This window comes from Scyliorhinus torazame, chromosome 11, assembly GCF_047496885.1.
Source record: "Scyliorhinus torazame isolate Kashiwa2021f chromosome 11, sScyTor2.1, whole genome shotgun sequence".
NCBI classification, from domain to species: Eukaryota; Metazoa; Chordata; class Chondrichthyes; order Carcharhiniformes; family Scyliorhinidae; genus Scyliorhinus; species Scyliorhinus torazame.
In genome coordinates, this window is record NC_092717.1 from 224,086,924 (window position 1) to 224,109,103 (window position 22,180).

A 22,180-nucleotide genomic window follows, 5' to 3' on the forward strand; every position below is an offset into this window, starting at 1 on the left:
ACGGCAGCACCAGAACCTGGCTACTATTTGAGCTATCATAACGATCCGCAAGATAATATTTTAAACTAACTGGGGAGGGGGCGACATTGTTACTTCACATGCTTGCGGTTTTAAAATGTTAGATTTTAGAACTGACCCCTGGCCTTCTCAAAACTAACACTTCTGTTTTCCTTCTCCAGTAATGTTACAACCATTTGACTATGACCCCAATGAGAAAAGCAAACACAAATTTATGGTACAGACGGTCTATGCTCCTCCTGGCGTTGGAGACATGGAAGCAGTAGTAAGTATTACATTTTATCAAAAAGGTTTGAGAGCAAAAGTATTTACCGCATTCTCTATAATGGCCAGCACTCTGATTTGTAAAACTTATTTTATTTAAAGTAGCTTGTTCCACTTCTCTTTTGAGTACTTCATAAAATTTTGCTGATTATATGTAGTGATTTATTTTTTCCAAATTCTTCCCAATTACCAAATTTAAGCCCATAATGCTTCTAACAAAAGTTTCTGTAGCTTCCAGCTGGCTCACTAGATGGAGCATTTAACAAAATCTGATGGCCTTGCTCATTCTCAGCTGAAGTAAGTTTCAACATACCTTACTTTATGTCTCTGTTCTCGCTAAAATTCATGTCATTTCTTATCATATCTAATTTTATTTCTCAACATCATCCTGAATGCTCAAAACTGCCCTGTTACTTGATTAACGATTGTAACAATGTTAGAATTGGCGTTCTCTGAGTAATGGGAAAGAAGATGGATCCATTTGTAGTTTCATTAGTCATTGTTCGAGGATCTTTTATTGCTGAACCTCTTTTCAAACCAGCTAGCTGATTTATCATTAGACATGAGATTTAATCGTTTATTAAAAGACTCAAAGTACAACTTTTAATATAAGCTTCTGAAAATTACTGGATAACTGAATTAACTTCTGGAGTTCAAAGAATTCCAGCCAATCCAAGTTGTGACCTTGAAGAATATTACGTTTTTGAAGTATATTCAATAGCATTCCTAAAGAAGTGTCCCAAGTGTTTTTCCACGCACACAGATTTTGGGGTGAATTCTCCATCCTGGATGCCTGAAGTGCATTACCCGATGGAACGCAATGCTCCGAGCCCCCATTTGAGTGATTGGAATGCACTTAGCTCTCTTTGATGTGGTTGATGTTTGTAAACATTGTTTCAGCACTTAGTTACTCATCCATGAAGGGAGGTAAATGACTCAAGGCTGCAGCTGTTTTGTGGAAGCTGTAAATCACAGCCCACTACTAGAAATGAATAAATGGCTTGCAGCTAATGGATCTGAGGGGTTGAAACGCAGGTCATAGCTGTTCTCCTTCCAGGAATGGACACTTGGAGCTTCCAGGTAAATGTGAGAGCTGTAATTCTTTTCACTGCCCCTGTTTGAACTGCTCTCTAGCTTCCAAACAGGGGTCTCTTATCTGTGGGCGATCCCTTTAGTTTTGGGAGTCTCTGCGGCAGTGATCCCTTAAATTAGGGGGTTTCTTTGGGAGGGGGGACTTTTTGTTAGGGGGTCTTGATGGAGAATGGGTTCCTTTGGTTAGGGAGTCTCTGAGGGGGGAATTCAATCACTTGGGGAATCCCGAGGGGGGGGGGGGGGGTCTCCCTATTCATGGTGTCCCTGCTAGGAGTCTCCCTATTAAGGTAAGTAACCTTGAAGCGCTACAGTCCTTGTAATATAGGCACATAAATAGTGTTGTAAATTAGCGAGTTCTGGATTTTTACCAACTGCAGTGAAGGAACGGCGATATACCTCCAAGTCATGATGGTGTGTGTCGGAGGGGAACTTGCAGGTGGTGATGTTCCTGGGCTTCTGCTACCTATGTGCTTCTAAGTGGTGGAGGTCGTGGATATGAAAGGTGCCGTCAAAGTAGTCTTTGCAAGTTGCTGTTGTGCGCCTTGTAGATGGTACACACTTCTGTACCCAAAAAGCATGCTGCTTTTTCCTGAATAATGTTGAGTTTCTGGAGTGTTATTAGAGATGCACTCATCCAGACAGGTGGAGAGTATTCCATCGCACCTCTGACTTGTGCATTGTTGATGGTAGGCAGGTTTTGGGAAGTCGGGTGGTGAGTTATTCGATGCAGCCTTTGACCGGTTCTGGTAGCCATCTATTTGTATGATTGACCCGTTAAGTTTCTAGTCAGTGGTAAAACAATGTTGACAGTCGGATATTTGGTGAGGGAGATGCTGTTGACCATCTCTTCGCTGGAGGTTTCCTTGCATTGTTTGATGTGAATATCACTTGCCACTATAAGCCCAAGCAGGAATGTTGTGTAGGTCTTACTACATGTGGACACACACTGTTCCATTATCTGAGGTGTCATAATTGGTGCTGAATATTGTACAATCATCAGTCAACCTCCCTCTTTTGACCTAATGATGGAGGGAAGATCATTGATGAAGCAGCTGAAGTTGGTTTGGCCTAGGACACTACCGTGAGGAACTCCTGCAATGAGCTTCTGGGAATGAGATGATTGGCCTCCCAGCAACCATAGCCATCTTCCTTGATGCTTGTTATGACTCCCAACCAGTGGGGAGGTTACCCCCAATTCACAGGAACACAAAAAATAAGAGCAGGAATATACTATATGGGCTCTCATCACAGGGACCAATTTAGCAAACTTTCATGTACCACCTCCAATTTAACTTTATTTTCTTAAACTTGGTGTTACAAACCTAGTTAGTGTTACTATTAGACAGGATGGTACTAGAATGGAACCCAGGCTCATAACAAGATCATAACATTTTACCTTTTTAGTTAGAAAACACGAATGAACAGAATCACAGGACTGCCAATTAGATTTTAACAACAAAAAATATTTCTTAAACATAAAACGTTTGAGTACAAAATTATACTCCTTCGGAGTTATCTTTACAAACGTATGTAGATTTGAAGGATAACACTGGTTACACATCTTATGCTGCAATGTTCTCCGTGTAAACACGGTCCCTGTAATCCAACATGGAAAACTGTGATCAGATGCACCCCATTCTGAAACTAAGTGGCAGATGGCACCCAATCGACCTGTGGATTTCTCCTCAAATTCCCCTTGAGTGTTTTCAAATTCCACTCAAAAAGACACAGTTCACAATTTTCTTACAATGTTTTCCCTAAGCTGGTTTCAGCAAGGACCCAACTCCAGGTTTTACAGCTCTCCTTTCAATATTCCTTTGTCTTGAATAGGCACCAGCTTTCAAGCTTTCACAGCCTCTCAGGGATCCAGCAACCAGTTGCTTCAACCTTAATTTTGCAGTCTGTAGTAGGGGATTACTAACCTTGGAGCCGAACACTGCACACAATACTCCAGGCGTGGTCTCACCAAAGGCATGTACATATCTTGTAAGACTTCTTATTCCTGCACTCTAGTCCCCTTGCAATAACGCCAACATGCCATTTGCCTTCATAATTGTTTTCTGTACCTGTATGTTAATTTTTGCACTGTGCAAGCACAGCCAAGTCTCGTTGAACACCCACACATACAAGTTTCTTACCTTTGTTTAAAAATTAAAAAAACATTTAAAAAAAAAATTCTTTTGACCAAAGTGAGAGAATGGGTCTCCGACTAAACATCTTGAAAACAAAGGTTCTCTACCAGCCTGCTCCTGCCACAGTGAACCCTTGGACAATGGGGATCATTTCCTATACCTCGGGAGTCTCCTCTCGGGACAAGCAGATATTGACGACGAAATCCAACATCGACTCCAATGCGCCAATGCAGTCTTCAGACGCTTGAGGAACAGAGGATTCTAAGACAGAGACCTCAAACCCAGAACCAAGCTTGTGGTCGACAGAGCAGCCATGGTCCCTGCCCTCCTGTATACATCAGAAAGATGGATAATGTATAGCAGACACATCATATCCATGGAGAGATATCACCAACGCTGCCTCTGCAAACCCACTGACAGGATAGGTGAACCAACATGAGCGTTCTCTCCCAGGCCAATATTCCCCAGTATCGAGGCATGCCATGCTCGATCTGCTGCGATGGGCGGCCACAATGTCCACATGCCCAACACAAGACTCTCAAGACAAATGCTCTACTCCGATCTCCGCAATGGCAAGCGATCACTAGGAGGGCAGAGGAAATACTACAAGAGCACTCTGAAAGCCTCCGTAAATAATTGTAACATCCCCACTGACACGTGGGAATCGCTTGCCTTGGAATGCACAAACTGGAGAAAAAGCATCCGCGAAGGTGCCAATCACCTTAAGCGTCATAGGGTGGAGCACGTGGAGGCCAAGCGTATACAGCAGAAGGAGAGCGCAGAATCCAGAGCATCCCACCCTCCCCACCTCATCAATCACTACCTGCCAAACTCTGGCAGAGTCTGTGAATCCAGGATCGTATTTTCAGCCACCACAGAACCCACCTCCCGGAGTGGAAGCATGCCATCCTTGAAGCTGAGGGACTGCCCAAGAGAGAGGATAGAGAAAGGAGTATTGTATTATAATCCAATTTTTTTTTTGTTTGATAACTGTTTATTTCTTGTTTAAACTAATTACGGGTGCTGTAACTCTTCCTCCACGTTTTATAAAAAAAGTAAAAGTTACGGTCTTTTGAGCCAGGGTTCCGTTCTGGGATCTTCCTGTCCAGTTATAACATCAACTGGGATCGTAATATATCTGTTAAACAATTCTCCATCCAGGTTAATTTATTACCTCTAACTCTGTGTGCAATTTTCTTGCCTATTAACCTTTTGTATGGCATCTTGCTGAAATTGTTTTGTAAATCCAGGTAAACCATATCTACTGGTTCGCCTTTATCTACCTTCCTAGTTACATCCTTAAAAACCTCCAAACAATTTGACTTTTCCTAATCACACTATGGTTTTCTAAACGCATTGTTAAGACTTCCTTAACAACAAATTTTAGCATTTTCCCAATAACTTGTGTTTGGCTAACTGTCTTATAGTTCCCTGTTTTCTTTTTCCTTCCCTCCCTTGAAAAGCAAAAGAACATTTGCTAATTCCAATCAGATGGGACTATTCCCGAAGCCATTGAATTCTGGAAAATCACAACCATTATCTCTGCAGCTATCTCCTTTAGAACTTTAGGGTGTAGGTCATCAGCCACTGGGAATTTGTTAGTCTTAGTCCATTACGTTTCTCCAAACATTTTCTCTCTTTGGTATTAATTTGTCTAATTGTAGCCCCTAGTTTATCATCTATTTCTGGAATTATACTCGTGTCTTCTACTGTGAATCATAGAATTTACAGTGCAGAAGGAGGCCATTCGGCCTAGCGGGTCTGCACCGGCTCTCGGAAAGAGCACCCTACCCAAGGTCAACACCTCCACCCTATCCCCATAACCCAGTAACCCCACCCAACACTAAGGGCAATTTTGGACACTAAGGGCAATTTATCATGGCCAATCCACCTAACCTGCACATCTTTGGACTATGGGGGGAAACCGGAGCACCCGGAGGAAACCAACGCACACACGGGGAGGATGTGCAGACTCCGCACAGACAGTGACCCAAGCCGGAATCAAACCTGGGACCCTGGAGCTGTGAAGTACTTGTGCTATCCACAATGCTACCGTGCTGCCCAAGGTCTGTGAAGACAGACACAAAATATTTGTTCAATGCCTATGCCATTTCCCCACGATAATTTCCCTTCTCTGTGATTCTAGCAGACCAATGTTAACTTTAACTACTCTCTTACAATCCTTTTTTTATATTTCTGACTCGTTTACTCTAATTCTATTCTTTTCCTTTTTATCAACTGTTTATAATAATCTTTATTGTCACAAGTGGGTTTACATTAACACTTGTTGCCAATCGGTACCAGAGACGCCAATAATGTTGCTCTTTTAACTGGATACTGATATGACAGTTATTAATGATATTGCTTTTCAGAGTCGCCAGGTATCAAATGATACCACCACAAGGTTTTACCGGATATCGATCAAAGACCAACCAACCAGTTAGTTCAAGTTCAATAATAGTTTATTTACACACAAGAATTACTTCGACATGCAACATAAAACACTACAAGCTAAATTACACCTAACACTGCAACAACCTGTACTTAACTTCAGGCACCCAGCTTTATGCAGAGGAACAAGTCCTTTGTTCGGATCTTGCGTGGCTGGGTCTGGAGAAGTGACTTCGTTTCTGCTGGGCTCATCCGTCTAGTAGCGATCGTTGGTCTTGAACTTGTCTTCTGGTCGTGATGCTACACTTGGTTTTAGCGTATGTCGGGGCCAAGAGAGACCGAGCACCGGGGCCAAGAGAGACTGAACACATGGCAGTGTCTCTCTTTATCCTTCTGGGGTTTCGTGCTCTTTTGGGTGGCCCTTAGCTTTGGACCCAATAATTCTGCAGGCTTTGATTACTGCCTTTGATTTTGCCCAATAAAGGGGCGGGTGCCTTGATGGCAGGGCGTGTCCTGAGCGGTCATTGACCGTGGCTTTTTGGGCTCCCTGAGCAAAGGGAGTGGCGCCAATGAGTCTTCTGTATCTGTTACCTGAGTACAGGTCTTTTGTTCTGGGGAATTGGGCCATTAGAATGCAAAGTAGCTGGGGGTTTCGATAGCGTCTAGTTATCTGAGTTGCCAATATACATAAGCTCGGAGCATCTTGAGTCCTGGGTTGATCGTATTTCACATGGTCCTTTGCAGGTGGCCATATTTCCCATGATCCTTTGTAAGTGGCCATCCCAGATGGCTACACACTGCAATGAAGTTACTGTGAAAATCCCCTAGTGGCTCATTCCAGCGCCTGTTTGAGTACACTGAGAGAGAATTCAGAATGTCCACCATCAGAACGTCTTTCGGGACTTGTGGGAGGAAACTGGAGAACCCAGAGGAAACCGACGCAGACAAGGGGAGAACATGCAGACTCCACACAGACAGTGACACAAGCCGGGAATCGAACCTGGGACTCTGGCGCTGTGCAGCAAAAGTGCTGACCACTATTTGGTTGCCAATTGCTGATTTCTAAAAGACTGCCAATCCTCAGACTTGTTACTGTTTTTGCAATATTGTAATCTTTTAATCTAATATTATCCTTTACTTCCTGAGTGAGCCACAGATGCATCGTTCTTGCTTTTTGTTTTTCCATGTATTCTTGTGTTTGACGTTTTTTCAAGTGTTTCCCACTGTTCATTTATAGCCATACCTTTTAGTCGATTTACCTTGTTCAGTTTTCCTCTCAGGTTTGAGTTTGATTCTTTGATTGGAGTATGTCACTTACAAATTTAACCCGGAATTCAGTGGTATTCTGATCATTATTTCCAAGTGGATCTTTTAGTACATAGATCTTTGCTAATCGACCCTACTTCATTGCACAATACTTCATCCTTCGTTGGTTCCAAAATGTATTGGTCCAAGGAACTCACAAAAACATACGATAAACTCATCTCTAGTCCACTCTTGACAACTTGATTGTCCCAGTCCATATGAAGATTAAAGTCCCCCACAATTCTTATTGCCTTTTGTAACAAGCTCCAATGATTTCTTGTTTCATGCTCTGTCCACCATATAATCATTATCAGGGGGCCTATAAACTCTTCCACCAGTGGTTTCTGACTCTTGCTGTTTCTAATTTCTACCAATACTGATTCTACTTCATGATCTTCTGAGGCCATATTCCTTCTCTCCAAAATCCGTATGACATCTTTTATTCACCCTCCCCCCATGCCATTTTGTCTTGTCTTTACAAAATATTGTGTACCCTGGAATACTTAATTTCTAACTTTGATCATCTTGCAATCACATCCCTGAAATGGCGATTGCATCTAAATCACTTGCCTCTATTTGTACCACCAGTTCACCTATCAGATTGCTGATGGTTCGTGTATTCATTTAAAGAGCTTTTAATTTCATTTATTTTCTATTTCCTGCAATGAGATTATTCATTAGTGTACATATTTTCTTAAACTCAGTCCCTTCCTGCCCCATTCTGCTCCTCTTTACCCACATTTCTACACTGTTCCAATGCCTCGACCTTTCTCTTTGGATTTCTAAATCTCCAAACCTTTACTACTATTAGTTTAAAGCTCTGTCTGCGGCCCTGTGTCATTTCCAATGATTTACATTTTGCTTGGGGTACTTGATGACACATCCGGTCAAATGGAAACTTCATGTTGACCATTTTCTCTCGTCACACATTTAGAATTTTTTCTGTCCATGTTTCTGAACCAAGAATGTAATGAGGTTTGGAGACGAGTAGTCCTGATGGAATCCAGCTGACCATCAGCATGCAGGCTGTTGCAGCTTAACAGCATTGTCGACAACAACTCACATCAACTTTGTTAATTGTAAACGGGCTGATACGTGGTGGCAATTGCCTAGATTAGATTTGTTTGTCTTTTTTGTGAACGGGACTTAACCAGATAATTTTCCACATTGATGGGTAGATGCCAGTTATTGTAGCCACACTGTCGCTTGGTTAGGAGGGTAGCCAGTTTTGGAACACAGGTCTTCAGATTGTCTTTTCATGCCCATGGCCATTTCAAAGATGAGGCCAGAAATTTCACCAAAAGATTCTGTTGCTTTGTAGTAACCTGAGAAACTTTGGACTGTGGAGACAGACATGGCACAGTTCATCCAATGCCAGCATTGAATGTTTTGAGTCTTGTGTGAACCAACTATTACACTACAATATATCCAGTTAGTGTTTGATAACCTTTGTGTCAGAGGAAACATAGTCATGGATGTTTACAGCAAGGAAACAGGCCCTTCGGCCCAGCTTGCCCATGCTGCCCAGTTTCTATCACTCAGCTCGTCCCACATGCTCGCATTTGGCCCATATCACTCTACCCACCCTGCCCATGTCACTGTCTAACTGTTTTTGAAAGGAAAAAATTGGACCTGCCTCTACCACTGCCTCTGGCAGCTCGTTCCAGATGCTCACTACCCTGTGTGAAACAATTTCCCCTCCGGTCTCTTTTGTGTTTCTCCCCTCTCATCTTAAACCTATGCTTCTCTAGTTGTAGACTCCTCTACCTTTTGGAAAGATGTTGACTATCCACCTTATCTATGCTCTTCATTATTTTATAGACCTCTATAAGATCACCCCTGAGCCTCCTACGCTCCAAGGAAAAAAGTCCCAGCCTCTCCTTATAACACAGACCAACAAGTCCTGGTAGCATCATCGTAAACCTCTTCTGCACTCTCTCTAATTTATACAATATCCTTCCTATAATAGGGTGACCAGAACTGAACACAGTATTCCATGTGTGGTCTTGTCAAAGTCTTGTACAACTTCAACAAGACGCCCCACCTTCTGTATTCAATATTCTGACCAATAAAACCTAGCATGCTGAATGTGTTCTTCGCCACCCTGTCCACCTGCGACTTCACCTTCAAGGAGCTATGAACCTGTACCCATAGATCTCTTTGTTCTGTAACTGGCCCCAACTCCCTACCATTAACTGAGTAGGTCCTGCCCTGATATGATCTACCGAAATGTTATCACCTCACATTTATCCAAATTAAACTCCCATCTGCAATTCATCGGCTCAATGGCGCAATTGGTCAAGATCCTGTTGCAATCATATATAACCATCTTCACTATCCACTATGCCACCAATCTTGGTGTCATCTGCAAACTTACTAACCTTCATTCTCATCCAAATCATTAATATATATAACAAATAACAGTGGACCCAGCACCGATCCCTGAGGCACACCGCTGGTCACAGGCCTCCAGTTTGAAAAACAACCCTCCACAACCACCTTTTGGCTTCGGTCGCAAAGCCAATTTTGTATCCAATTGGCTCGCTCACCCTGGATTCCATGAGATTTAACCTTTTGCATCAACCTACCATGCGGTACCTTGTCCAGGGCCTTGCTAAAGTCCATGTAGACCATGTGAACTGCACTACCCTCATCTGCCTTCTTGTACTTCTTGCCTTCAAAAAAACTCAATCAATTTTGTGAGACATGACTGTCCCCTTACAAAGCCATGCTGACTTTTCCTAATTAGCCCTTGCCTGTCTAAGTGCCTGTAGATCCTGTCCCTCCTATCTTCCAACAACTTGCCCACTACAGAAGTAAGTAGTTCCCAGGTTTATCCCTATAGCCCTTTCTAACAAGGGCACAACATTTGCTGCTCTCCAATCTTCAAGCACCTCTCCTGTGGCTGTCGATGATTCAAATATCTCAACTTTTTAAAGCAAAAAGTGCAGAGGATACTGGAAGTCTGTAGAGGGATTTGGATAGTTTAAGTGAATGGGCTAGGGTCTGGCAGATAGAATACAATCTTGACAAATGAGGTTATCCATTTTGGTCGGAATAACAGCAAAAGGGATTATCATGTAAATGATAAAATATTAAAACATGCTGCTGTGCAGAGAGACCTGGGTGTGCTAGTGCATAAGTCGCAAAATGTTGGTTTACAGGTGATTAAGAAGGCAAATGGAATTTTGTCCTTCATTGCTAGAGGGATGGAGTTTAAGACTAGGGAGGTTATGCTGCAATTGTATAAGGTGTTAGTGAGGCCACACCTGGAGTATTGTGTTCAGTTTTGGTCTCCTTACCTGAGAAAGAACGTACTGGCGCTGGAGGGTGTGCAGCGGAGATTCACTAGGTTAATCCCAGAGCTGAAGGGGTTGGATTACGAGGAGAGGTTGAGTAGGCTGGGACTGTACTCTGAATTTAGAAGTATGAGGGGGGATCTTATAGAAACATAAAATTATGAAGGGAATAGATAGGATAGATGCGGGCAGGTTGTTTCTACTGGCAGGTGAAAGCAGAACTAGGGGGCATAGCCTCAAAATAAGGGGAAGTAGATTTAGGACTGAGTTAGGAGGAACCTTTTCACCCAAAGGGTTGTGAATCTATGGAATTCCTTGCCCAGTGAAGCAGTTGAGGCTCCTTCATTAAATGTTTTTAAGATAAAGATCGTTTTTTGAAGAATAAAGGGATTAAGGGTTACGGTGTTCGGGCCGAAAAGTGGAGCTGAGTCCACAAAAGATCAGCCATAATCTCATTGAATGGCGGAGCAGGCTCGAGGGGCCAGGTGACCTACTCCTGTTCCTAGTTCTTATGTTCTTATTAACACGGGGGCCGGCAATTTCCTCCCTAGCCTCCCACAATGTCCTGGGATACATTTCATCAAGTCCTGGGGATTTATCTATCTTTGGTGTGCTTTAATACCTCCAGCACCTCCTTCTCTGTAATATGTACACTCCTCAAGACATCACTTTTTATTTCCCCAATTTCCCTCACATTCTTACCTTTCTCAACAGTAAGTACTGTTGAGAAATATTCATTTTAGGACATCTCTCATCCCTTGTGGATCTGCACATAGATGACCTTGTTTATCCTTAAGGAGGCCCTACCCTCTCCCTAGTCATCCTTTTACCCTTTATGTGTCAGAGCACACACTTAGGGTAAAACTTGCACAATGCTCACTTAATGCTAAATTGGCTCTAAAACCGGGAATACAACCCTCTAAGGTTTTATATTCCAATTATTGTTACTTATTTGTAGTTTTCACATACTATGTCCATCACTTAATTCATGATAAACTAAATATTTATCAGGGGTGAGATAGAGTAAATAAAGGAAAGGTGTTTCCAGTGGCTGAAGATTGATAACCAGAGAGAGCAAATTTAAGATATGGCAGCATGAGGAAAAATCTTTTCAGTGTGTAGCTCCGAATTGTAATGCACTGCCTGTTAGGATCAAGGGCACAGATTCCTAACACAATTGGATAAATCTTGAAGTAGAAATAATCCTAGGGCTATGGGGCAAGGGCTAGGGAATGGAACCAACTGGGTTGTTTGTTGAAAGAGCCGGCACAGGCTTGTTGAGATGAATGGCTCCCATTGTGCTGTACAATTGTTTGATTCATTAAAAGGTATTGTCGCAGCCTTGCAGACTTCATTTTTGTAGAGTGCATAAGTGATTTAGAAAAAAATAACTGTGTAGCCCCTTTAAAGATTTTTGCCCCTGTGGCAATTTAAAGAGACCATGCTCAGCCCGTGTGGGGACCTTTGGATTGCTGTGCACCCACGCAGCTACCTTGCTTGTACCCTCGTGCCTGCATGTTGGTGGTAAATTCCACGTTAGGCACATAAATTGTTATTTAGACTTGTGAAAAATTTGTACAAAATCTCAAAACCTGTGTCATACTGATTGGACCCCAAGGTTTTTTGAGATAGAATTCATATTTAAAAAACTGGGATGTATTTCACTATAGTGCAGTTAAACTGATTTAACAAAACTTGAAGCTAGTTCAATTTGTCTGTAATTGTATCATCCAAAAAGCTACTGTTTGTATTGGGCTAAGTGTCTTTCGCCAATTTCCCAAATTCAGAAAGCATTGTTTTTGATTTGTAAATATTATAACTTTATCAAACTGCAAGTCTGGAATTCCTCATTCAGTGCTGTACTTCTCAGGATGAGATTCTCCAGATATTTGGCAAATTTCCACTTCAACTATAGTTTGGCCTTTATTTTTTTCATTTTAATCTAAAGTCTGTGCAATGCACTATTGAACTGTCGTTGGTTTGCATGCCAAGTGTCCTTTGGGAAAGGTCGTTGAATAGTTTAGATGTGAGTCCTTCAATGTTGGTGCTCTGGTTTCTCCTGACAAATGTTACCTATTGTTTTCTATGTCCAAGTGAAAGTTATTTATACAGACCTTTTTGATTTCCTTAGTGGAAAGATGCAAAGTCTGAAGATCTCATGGACTCTAAACTCAGATGTGTCTTTGAATTGCCTGTTGACAATGAGAAATCAGTAAGTAGACAGTGAATGTCCAAAATGCCTTTTACTTGAGCTCAGGAAGGTTACTTTTAGAATTGATGTAATTTTTCTACTTAGACAGATATAGTTAATTGATTGCACAGCACAAGAAATTGTTTTATTTAACACAAATGTGGTAACCCTTAATTGTCCTTGCGGGACAGGCACCAAATGCTGCCGTGCCAGCAACGTCCACATCCCATAAACGATTAAACAAACTTTGAACCAGATTTTGCCTTTGCTCCCTGAATATTCTTAGAAGAAAAACGTTTTTGAGAAATTAGTTAATCCTTTATTGATTTTTAAATGCAAAGCGTACTTTAACATCTAGTTATATTTTTCAACTAATGTATTTCCCATTTTTGTATCCTTTGCAAATGTAGAAACTTAAGACTTTTTAAATTGAAGTAGTAATGGTCCTAAAACAAGCTGTTAGGGGATCTCTCCGATTTACTTCAAATTGGGTGGAAATAAATGTCTGTCCAGTTTAGGATTTCTCATCTTTTATTGTTCCTCGTGGACATTATATGTGAAAGTGGAACCAAAAGTTACTTTCTAATTTTATACTAATTATTATTATGTATAATCAACTTTTGAAGAAACATTCACTTCCTCAAAGTATTTCTTTTTATATGTACTTCTTTTGAATGACTGTTGTTTTTGTATCCCCGTATAAAAATGTTTGATTTGAAAATGATTATTGTGATATAAAATTTAGCATATTTTCGTAACTTTTTTTGTAACCGATTTGGGTCATTGATAAAGATTAAACCTAGTATAGCCAAGGACCACACTTTCCTTTCAAGAAAAAGAATAAGAAAGCAAACATATATTGCCTACTGAAGCATTCACTTGATTTATCAGTCTGAGTGATTGAAATCCTATATGATAAACATTCTGGCCTTTTTGCAGGCCTTGTTAATTTGTGCGAACCTTTCCCTGTCTGCCAAAAGGGCGGTCTGCAGCAATAATCAATAATTCCCTTATTGCATTTATTGCTCATTTTAATTCTTACTATCCTAAATTATTGAAGAGCTTTGTTTAATTGGATTGACTGTGGCACGGTAGCACAGTGGTTAGCACAATTGCTTCACAGCTCCAAGGTTCCAGGTTCGATTCCTGGCTTGGGTCACTGACTGTGCGGAGTCCACACGTTCTCCCCCTGTCTGCGTGGGTTTCCTCCGGTTTCTCCCACTATCCAAAGATGTGCAGATTAGGCGGATTGTCCATGCTAAATTGCCCTTGGTGTCCAACAAAGATTAGGTGGGGGTTACTGGGTTATGGGGATAGGGTGGAGGTGTGGGCTTCAGTAGGGTGCTCTTTCCAAGGGCCGGTGCAGACTCGATGGGCCGAATGGCCTCCTTCTGCACTGTTGATTCTATGACTAATGTAGTTTTTTTCAGTTTAATTTCGTATTAGACTTTAAGTGATTACTATGAACTATTCAACAGAATTGCGGTAGAGCATAGAAACATACTCAATTAAAGACTATGGGGTTACCACTTAATTTAGTGCGTAACTAAATCAGTGTTGTTTCTAGGTGTGGATGCTGGAATCTGAAACAAAAACAGAAAATGTTGGACAATTCCAGCAGGTCTGACAGCAACTGTGGAGAGAAGGGAGCTAAGGTTTTGAGTCTGAATGCCTCTTTGGCAAAGCTGGAGAGAACTGGAAATAGGATCAGAATTATACTGGTAGGGAGGGGGGGGAGGGGGTGCGTGGAGCAGTGGGGCCGGATAGAGGATCAGCGATGTGGGGGGGGGGGGCGGCGAGCGAGCGAGTGAGTGGTGAGATGGAAAAACAGATCAATGGAAGAAATGAAAATAAATTAATAGAAATAAAAATGGGGTAAAGGTGAGAGAGAGAGTTCACAGTTGAAAGTTGTTGAACTCCATGTTAAGTCTGGAAGACTGTAATGTGCCTAATCAGAAGATGAAGTGCTATTTCTGTGGTTTGCGCTGGGCTTCACTGGTACATTACACCAGGCCAAGGGCGGACATGAGAGCAGGATGGTGAGTTGAAATGGCAAGCGACAGGGAGGTCTGGATCCTGCTTGTGGACGGATTGAAGACGGTCTGCAAAGCGGTCGCCCTGTTTGCATTTATTCTCTCCAATGTAGAGTAGACAGCATTGAGGGCAGCGAATGCAATAGACAAGATTGAAGGAGGTGCACATGAAGCATTGCCTCACCTGAAAAGAATGTTAGGCCCTTTCTAGATATATATAGTAGGAGTACAAATATGACTGATTCCTGGGATGGCAGAACTGACGTATGAGAAGAGATTGAATCGGTTAGGATTGTATTCGCTGGAGTTCAGAAGAATGAGGGGGGGATCTCATAGAAACCTATAACATTCTAACCGGACTGGACAGGGTAGATGCAGGAAGGATGTTCCCGGTGGTGGGTGTGTCCAGAACCAGGGATCACAGTCTGAGGATATGGGGGTAGACCATTTAGGATAGAGATGAGGAAAACTTTCTTCACCCAGAGAGCGGTGAGCGTGTGGAATTTGTTACCACAGGAAGTAGTTGAGTCCAAAACATTATATGGTTTCAAGAAGCAGTTAGATATAGCACTTTGGGCGAAGGAGATCAAAGGATATGGGGGAAAGCGGGATTAGGCTATTGAGTTGAATGACCAGCCATGATCATGAATGGTGGAGTGGGCTTGAAGGGCTGAATGGCCTCCTCCTATTTTTTCTATGTTTTGTATGTTATGACACAGGGGAGGTCTAACAAAATCACCTTAAAATGCTCCTATTAGGCTCTTGGAGGTCTGATGCTTCCCAGGCGTGGAAGGACAATGTCCTAATTGTGGTGCTTGGTAGCTTTTTTTTTATATAATTGTCCGAATGGACACAGTAAATCTTTCATATGCCCAGAATTGTGCATTGTTGCAAGCCTGTTGACATCACTGAAGTAGTAACTTTCTGTGATTGACACAACAAAAGCAGTAATTAATGCTTTCAAGGTTAACAAAGGACTTGGTATTATAAGAAGGGCATGCATTTTTGTCATAAGCAATTGGGCATATGTTTGTGTATATATTAGTAAACTTTCCCCCTTCTGTAAATATGCCATTGGTAACAGTGGACAAAACTTATGTCAACTTATTGGAATATTTGAATCAAAACCAGCAGAGGAGTGTGGCATTTATCTGATAACTGTATTCTCTTAAATAATGTGTTCTTTTCTTATAGGACAAAAAATTACTAGAAGGCCTCAAAAGAAAGAAATGCAAGCTCTGCTTATAAGAGTCATAAGAGAAGCTAGTTATTATTGCATGTATCTACCTGAAGTTTTTTTTTCTGTATAGCAGAACGAGATTGTAGAGTGCGACCCATTAGACAGTGGTTTAGACATCCCGTTAGATACAGCAAAGATGGATCTGCATAGCTTTGTGCACTATTATGACAGTGCTCGACCACCTCCACGTGCTGTACCCACACCAGGAAATGGTCTCAGGTTTCACACTCCAATCCGTGGTGGCATCCGTCAGACTCCAACCAGTGGTAGCCATAGAAGTGACCTGCAGGGATTTGTATCTGCCCCAGCCAGTGACACCAGAGTGCAAAAGGTCCAGGTCTGTTCCAGTTAGCATGTAGTTCAGTTTAGGATTAATGCAAGTATTGCAGCAAGAATCGTACAGTGGATTCCTGTTGTCACGTTTGCGACTAATGGTGGGGGGGGGGGGGGAGAAAAAATGACTTTCACTCCGTATGTAGTTTCTTTGGCAGAAAGTATTTGAGTTTTAATCATTCTGCAATCAGCGGCCTTTTTTCAGATGACTGCTGCTGCAGTTCAAGGGGATTTAATTTTCTTCTCTCATTTTGAGGGAGCTGTGAGCACTCATCTGACTGGTGTGACCAAAAATATCCTGAATCAAAAACTGTAGAATTGACAGTTTAGAAAATTGACAAAGACAATAAGAGGAGTCCACTGTTCTTCTGGTTGCATACATGTTTGACATTTTTGCAGAAGGTGGATAGGGTTTTGTGGATTCTGAACCATAAGCAGGCCTTTATGTATGCATAAATAATGGAGTATATACTTCCCTTTAATGTGAAACTACTCTTTTATCATTTAAACCTGTCTATATACATTTGTACAAAGTCAGGTGGATGAATTCAGCAGAAAAAAGTGTCAAACACTTGTATTTATAAAATGTACTGCGGTAGGTTGTCTTGATTGCCAGACGGTAATCTAAAATTTCAAATGATGGCCAAGGAACTTTTAAAATGCAAATACTTACCAATTTACTAGTATTTTCAAATGCTGCTACATTATCCCCACTAAGTTGAAAGAAAATTATTATGTGTGTGGGGGGGTTGGCAAGTGTGAAGTGAGAATACAATATTTATTGATCTGTGGGAGAAATGTTTTCCTTCTGAGTAGTGTTTAGTGTATCAGCTAAGTAACCAGAATATTTAAAATAAGTGCCGACTCTAAATGCTGGGAATCCTGTTAAAATAACTCGCCCGCAAATTCCTGGACATGACAATATTTTTTTTGACATTGGGAGTTACACATGTGTTACTTAATTTGTGTTTTAACAATTTTCCATAAATACATTAAGTATAAATAATACCCTCTTTTGAAAATGTTTGCAGAATGATCTTGAAGTAAGCAAACCTGCTGCAATAACGAATGCATCTAAACCTGATGGACCGGCAATGCCCAAATCTGCTAGTGTTTCACTGGATGACACTGAAGTGCGGAAACTAATGGAAGAATGCAAGAGGCTTCAAGTTGAGTTGGTGAAAATGACAGATGAGAATCGACAGCTGAAAGTAAGCTTTTATGAGCCAGTACAGAGAGCTTTGAACGGTATAACACATTCATTCCTGGAGGCATGTCAAGATATTTTGACAGAAGAATGTTGCTCTTAATCTGAGAGATTACCACCCAATACTGGGATCATTCCAGCGGCTGGTACAATCAAAGAAATGATCGGAGGTTGAATCTGGCATGGGGGAGGGAAGGAATGAGAAAGGGAAAGGTGTCCTTCTGTGTCGTACTAATGTACCCCATTTCAGGTTGACCAAGGAATGGCTTTGACTGTTTGTACAGAATGGACTGACGTGATCAAGCATATTGTGGAGTAATATTCCCTTTAAACATTCAGTCTCTTCACTTGTCGTACTTTTGTTCCCTGTTATGTTTCACATTTCCATCACACATTCCTTAAAGGAGCTAAATTGGCTGGACAGCAAGTTTGTGATGCAAAGTGAGGCCAACAGTGTGGTTTCAATTCTCATACCAACTGAGGTTATTTATGAAGGCCCCCCCTTCTCAATCTTGCCCCTCGCCTGAGATGTGGTGATCCTCAGGTTAAATCCCCACCAGTCAGCTTTCCCCCTCAAAGGGAAAAGCAGCCTATGGTCACTAGGACTGTGGCGACTTTACTTGCCCTCTTGCTCATGGAAGCAACTCTTTAAGGTATGTGATTCTAGGGGCAGCACGGTAGCACACGTGGATAGCACTGTGGCTTCACAGCACCAGGGTCCCAGGTTCGATTCCCCACTGGGTCACTATCTGTGCGGAGTCTGCACGTTCTCCCCGTGTCTGTGTGGGTTTCCTCCGGGTGCTCCGGTTTCCTCCCACAGTCCAAAGACGTGCAGGTTAGGTGGATTGGCCATGATAAATTGCCCTTAGTGACCAAAAAGGAGGGGTTATTGGGTTAGGGGGATAGGGTGGAAATGAGGGCTTAAGTGGGTCGATGCAGACTCGATGGGCCAAATGGCCTCCTGCACTCTATGTTCTAATGCATGCCCTTCCCTTTCTTACCTCCATAAGACCATAAGACATAGGAGCGGAAGTAAGGCCATTCGGCCCATCGAGTCCACTCCACCATTCAATCATGGCTGATTTCAACTCCATTACCCATTCTCTCTCCATAGCCCTTAATTCCTCGAGAAATCAAGAATTTATCAACTTCTGTCTTAAAGACACTCAACGTCCCGGCCTCCACCGTCCTCTGTGGCAATGAATTCCACTGACCCACCACTCTCTGGCTGAAGAAATTTCTCCTCATCTCTGTTCTAAAGTGACTCCCTTTTATTCTAAGGCTGTGCCCCCGGGTCCTAGTCTACCCTGCTAATGGAAACAACTTCCCTACGTCCACCCTATCTAAGCCATTCATTATCTTGTAAGTTTCTATTAGATCTCCCCTCAACCTCCTAAACTCCAATGAATATAATCCCAGGATCCTCAGACGTTCATCGTATGTTAGGCCTACCATTCCTGGGATCATCCGTGTGGATCTCCGCTGGACCCACTCCAGTGCCAGTATGTCCTTCCTGAGGTGTGGGGCCCAAAGTTGCTCACAATATTCTAAATGGGGCCTAACTAGTGCTTTATAAAGCTTCAGAAGTACATCCCTGCTTTTATATACCAAGTCTCTTGAGATAAATGACAACATTGCATTTGCTTTCTTAATTACGGACTCGACCTGCAAGTTTACCGTTAGAGAATCCTGGACTAGGACTCCCAAGTCGCTTTGCTCTTCAGCATTATGAATTTTGTCACCGTTTAGAAAATAGTCCATGTCTCTATTTTTTCCAAACTGCAAGACCTCTCACTTGCCCACGTTGAATATCATCAGCCATTTTTTGGACCACTCTCCTAAACTGTCTAAATCTTTCTGCAGCCTCCCCACCTCATCAATAATACCTGCCCCTCCACCTATCTTTGTATCATCAGCAAACTTAGCCAGAATGCCCCCAGTCCCGTCATCTAGATCGTTAATATATAAAGAGAACAGCTGTGGCCCCAACACTGAATCCTGGGGGACACCACTCGTCACCTGTTGCCATTCCGAAAAATAACCTTTTATCCCAACTCTCTGCCTTCTGCCTGACAGCCAATCGTCAATCCATGTTAGTACCTTGCCTCGAATACCATGGGCCCTTATTTTACTCAGCAGTCTCCCGTGAGGCACCTTATCAAAGGCCTTTTGGAAGTCAAGATAGATAACATCCATTGGCTCTCCTTGGTCTAACCTATTTGTTATCTCTTCAAAGAACTCTAACAGGTTTGTCAGGCATGACCTCCCCTTACTAAATCCATGCTGACTTGTCCTAATCCGACCCTGCACTTCCAAGAATTTAGAAATCTCATCCTTAACGATGGATTCTAGAATCTTGCCAACAACCGAGGTTAGGCTAATTGGCCTATAATTTTCCATCTTTTTTCTTGTTCCCTTCTTGACCAGGGGGGTTACAACAGCGATTTTCCAATCCTCTGGGACTTTACCTGACTCCAGTGACTTTTGAAAGATCATAACTAACGCCTCCACTATTTCTTCAGCTATCTCCTTTAGAACTCTAGGATGTAGCCCATCTGGGCCCGGAGATTTATCAATTTTTAGACCTCTTAGTTTCTCCTGCACTTTCTGCTTTGTGATGGCTACCATATTCAACTCTGGCCCCTGACTCTCCTGAATGGATGGGATATTACTCATATCTTCTACTGTGAAGACTGACGCAAAGTACTTATTTAGTCCTTCAGCTATTTCCTTGTCTCCCATCACTAGATTACCAGCATCATTTTGGAGCGGCCCAATGTCTACTTTTGCCTCCCGTTTGTTTTTAATGTATTTAAAGAAACTTTTGCTATCATTCCTAATGTTACTGGCTAGCCTACCTTCATATTTGATCCTCTCCTTCCTTATTTCTCTCTTTGTTATCCTCTGTTTGTTTGTTTTTGTAACCTTCCCAATCTTCTGACTTCCCACTACTCTTTGCCACATTATAGGCTTTCTCTGTTGCTTTGATGCATTCCCTGAATTCTTTTGTCAGCCATGGCTGCCTAATCCCCCCTCTGATAACCTTTCTTTTCTTTGGGATGAACCTCTGCACTGTGTCCTCAATTACTCCCAGAAACTCCTGCCATTGCTGTTCTACTGTCTTTCCCACTCGGCTCTGTTCCCAGTCGATTTTCGTCAGTTCCCCCCTCATGCCCCTGTAGTTACCTTTATTTAACTGTAACACCTTTACATCTGATTCTACCTTCTTTCTTTCAAATTGCAGACTGAATTCTACCATATTATGATCACTGCCTCCTAAGTGCTCCCTTACTTTAAGATCTTTAATCAAGTCTGGCTCATTACATAACACTAAGTCCAGAATGGCCTGTTCCCTTGTGGGCTCCATCACAAGCTGTTCCAAAAAGCCCTCCTGTAAACATTCAATGAATTTCCTTTCTTTGGGTCCACTGGCAACATTATTTACCCAGTCCGCCTGCATATTGAAGTCCCCATGATCACTGTGACCTTGCCTTTCTGACATGCCCTTTCTATTTTGTGGTGCATTTTGTGCCCCTGGTCCTGACCACTGTTAGGAGGCCTGTACATAACTCCCATTGTGGTTTTTTTGCCTTTGTGGTTCCTCAACTCTACCCCCACAGACTCCACATCATCTGACCCTATGTCGTTTAGTGCTATTAATTTAATTTCATTCCTAATTAACAAGGCAACCCCGCCCCCTCTGCCCACCTCTCTATCTTTTCAATATGTTGTGAATCTCTGGATGTTTAAATGCCAGTCCTGAACCCCCTGCAACCATGTCTCTGTGATGCCTACCACATTATACCTGCCAGTCACCATCTGGGCCATAAGGTCATCTACCTTGTTCCGTACACTGCGTGCATTTAAATATAGCACCTTTAATTCTCTATTGACCGTCCTTTTTTGTTTTCTTAGTGTAGTGGACCTTGGTTTACTGAGCCTTTCCATGCACTTGTGTCATATTTTGTGAGATGGGGACTATCGTAACCTCTCCTGAGTTCTGTCTTTTCGTGCTTTTTCTTATTCCTAAGCAGCTACGCTTCCCACTGATTACTTCACCTCTTGGTTCCCTGACTTTCCCTGCCCGCCCAATCTCTAGTTTAAAGTCCTATTGACCACCCTATTTACTCTTTTCGCCAGAACACTGGTCCCAGCTCGGTTCAGGTGGAGACCATCCCAATGGTATAGGTCCCCCCTGTCCCAAAACTAATGCCAGTGTCCCATGAAAAGGAACCCCTCTTTCCCACACCACTCTTTCAGCCATGTGTTAACTTTCCTTATTCTTGCCTTCCTATGCCAATTCGCACATGGCTCAGGCAGTAATCCGGAGATTATGACCCTTGAGGACCTGTTTTTTAATTTGAATCCTAGCTCTTTATAATCTCTAAACAGGTCCTCTTTCCTAGACTTGCCTATGTTGTTGGTACCGACATGGACCACAACAACTGGATCCTCCCCTCCCTCTCCAGTATCCTTTCAAGCCGGTCAGAGATGTCCCGCACCCTAGCACCGGGCAGGCAACATACCATGCGGGACTCTTTATCCTATACTATCTATCCTCCTGATAATAGAATCCCCTACAACTACAACTTGCCTATTTACTCCCTCCCCTTGAATGGCCTGCTGAACCATGGTGCCTTGGTCAGCTGACTCATCCTTCCTACAGCCCTGTTCG

The 22,180-nt window shown here is 42.4% G+C and overlaps 1 protein-coding gene across 1 annotated transcript in view; it reads left to right on the forward strand.

Annotated features, from left to right (window-relative positions):
* The window catches only part of vapal (VAMP (vesicle-associated membrane protein)-associated protein A, like), a 152,180-nt gene that overhangs the window by 114,851 nt on the left and 15,149 nt on the right, over positions 1 to 22,180 (forward strand). Inside the window, exons 3-5 of the mRNA XM_072468372.1 lie at positions 180 to 283; positions 12,633 to 12,713; positions 17,330 to 17,509. Of these exons, the coding sequence (XP_072324473.1) occupies positions 180 to 283; positions 12,633 to 12,713; positions 17,330 to 17,509 (365 nt within the window). The remainder of the gene's footprint in view (positions 1 to 179; positions 284 to 12,632; positions 12,714 to 17,329; positions 17,510 to 22,180) is intronic.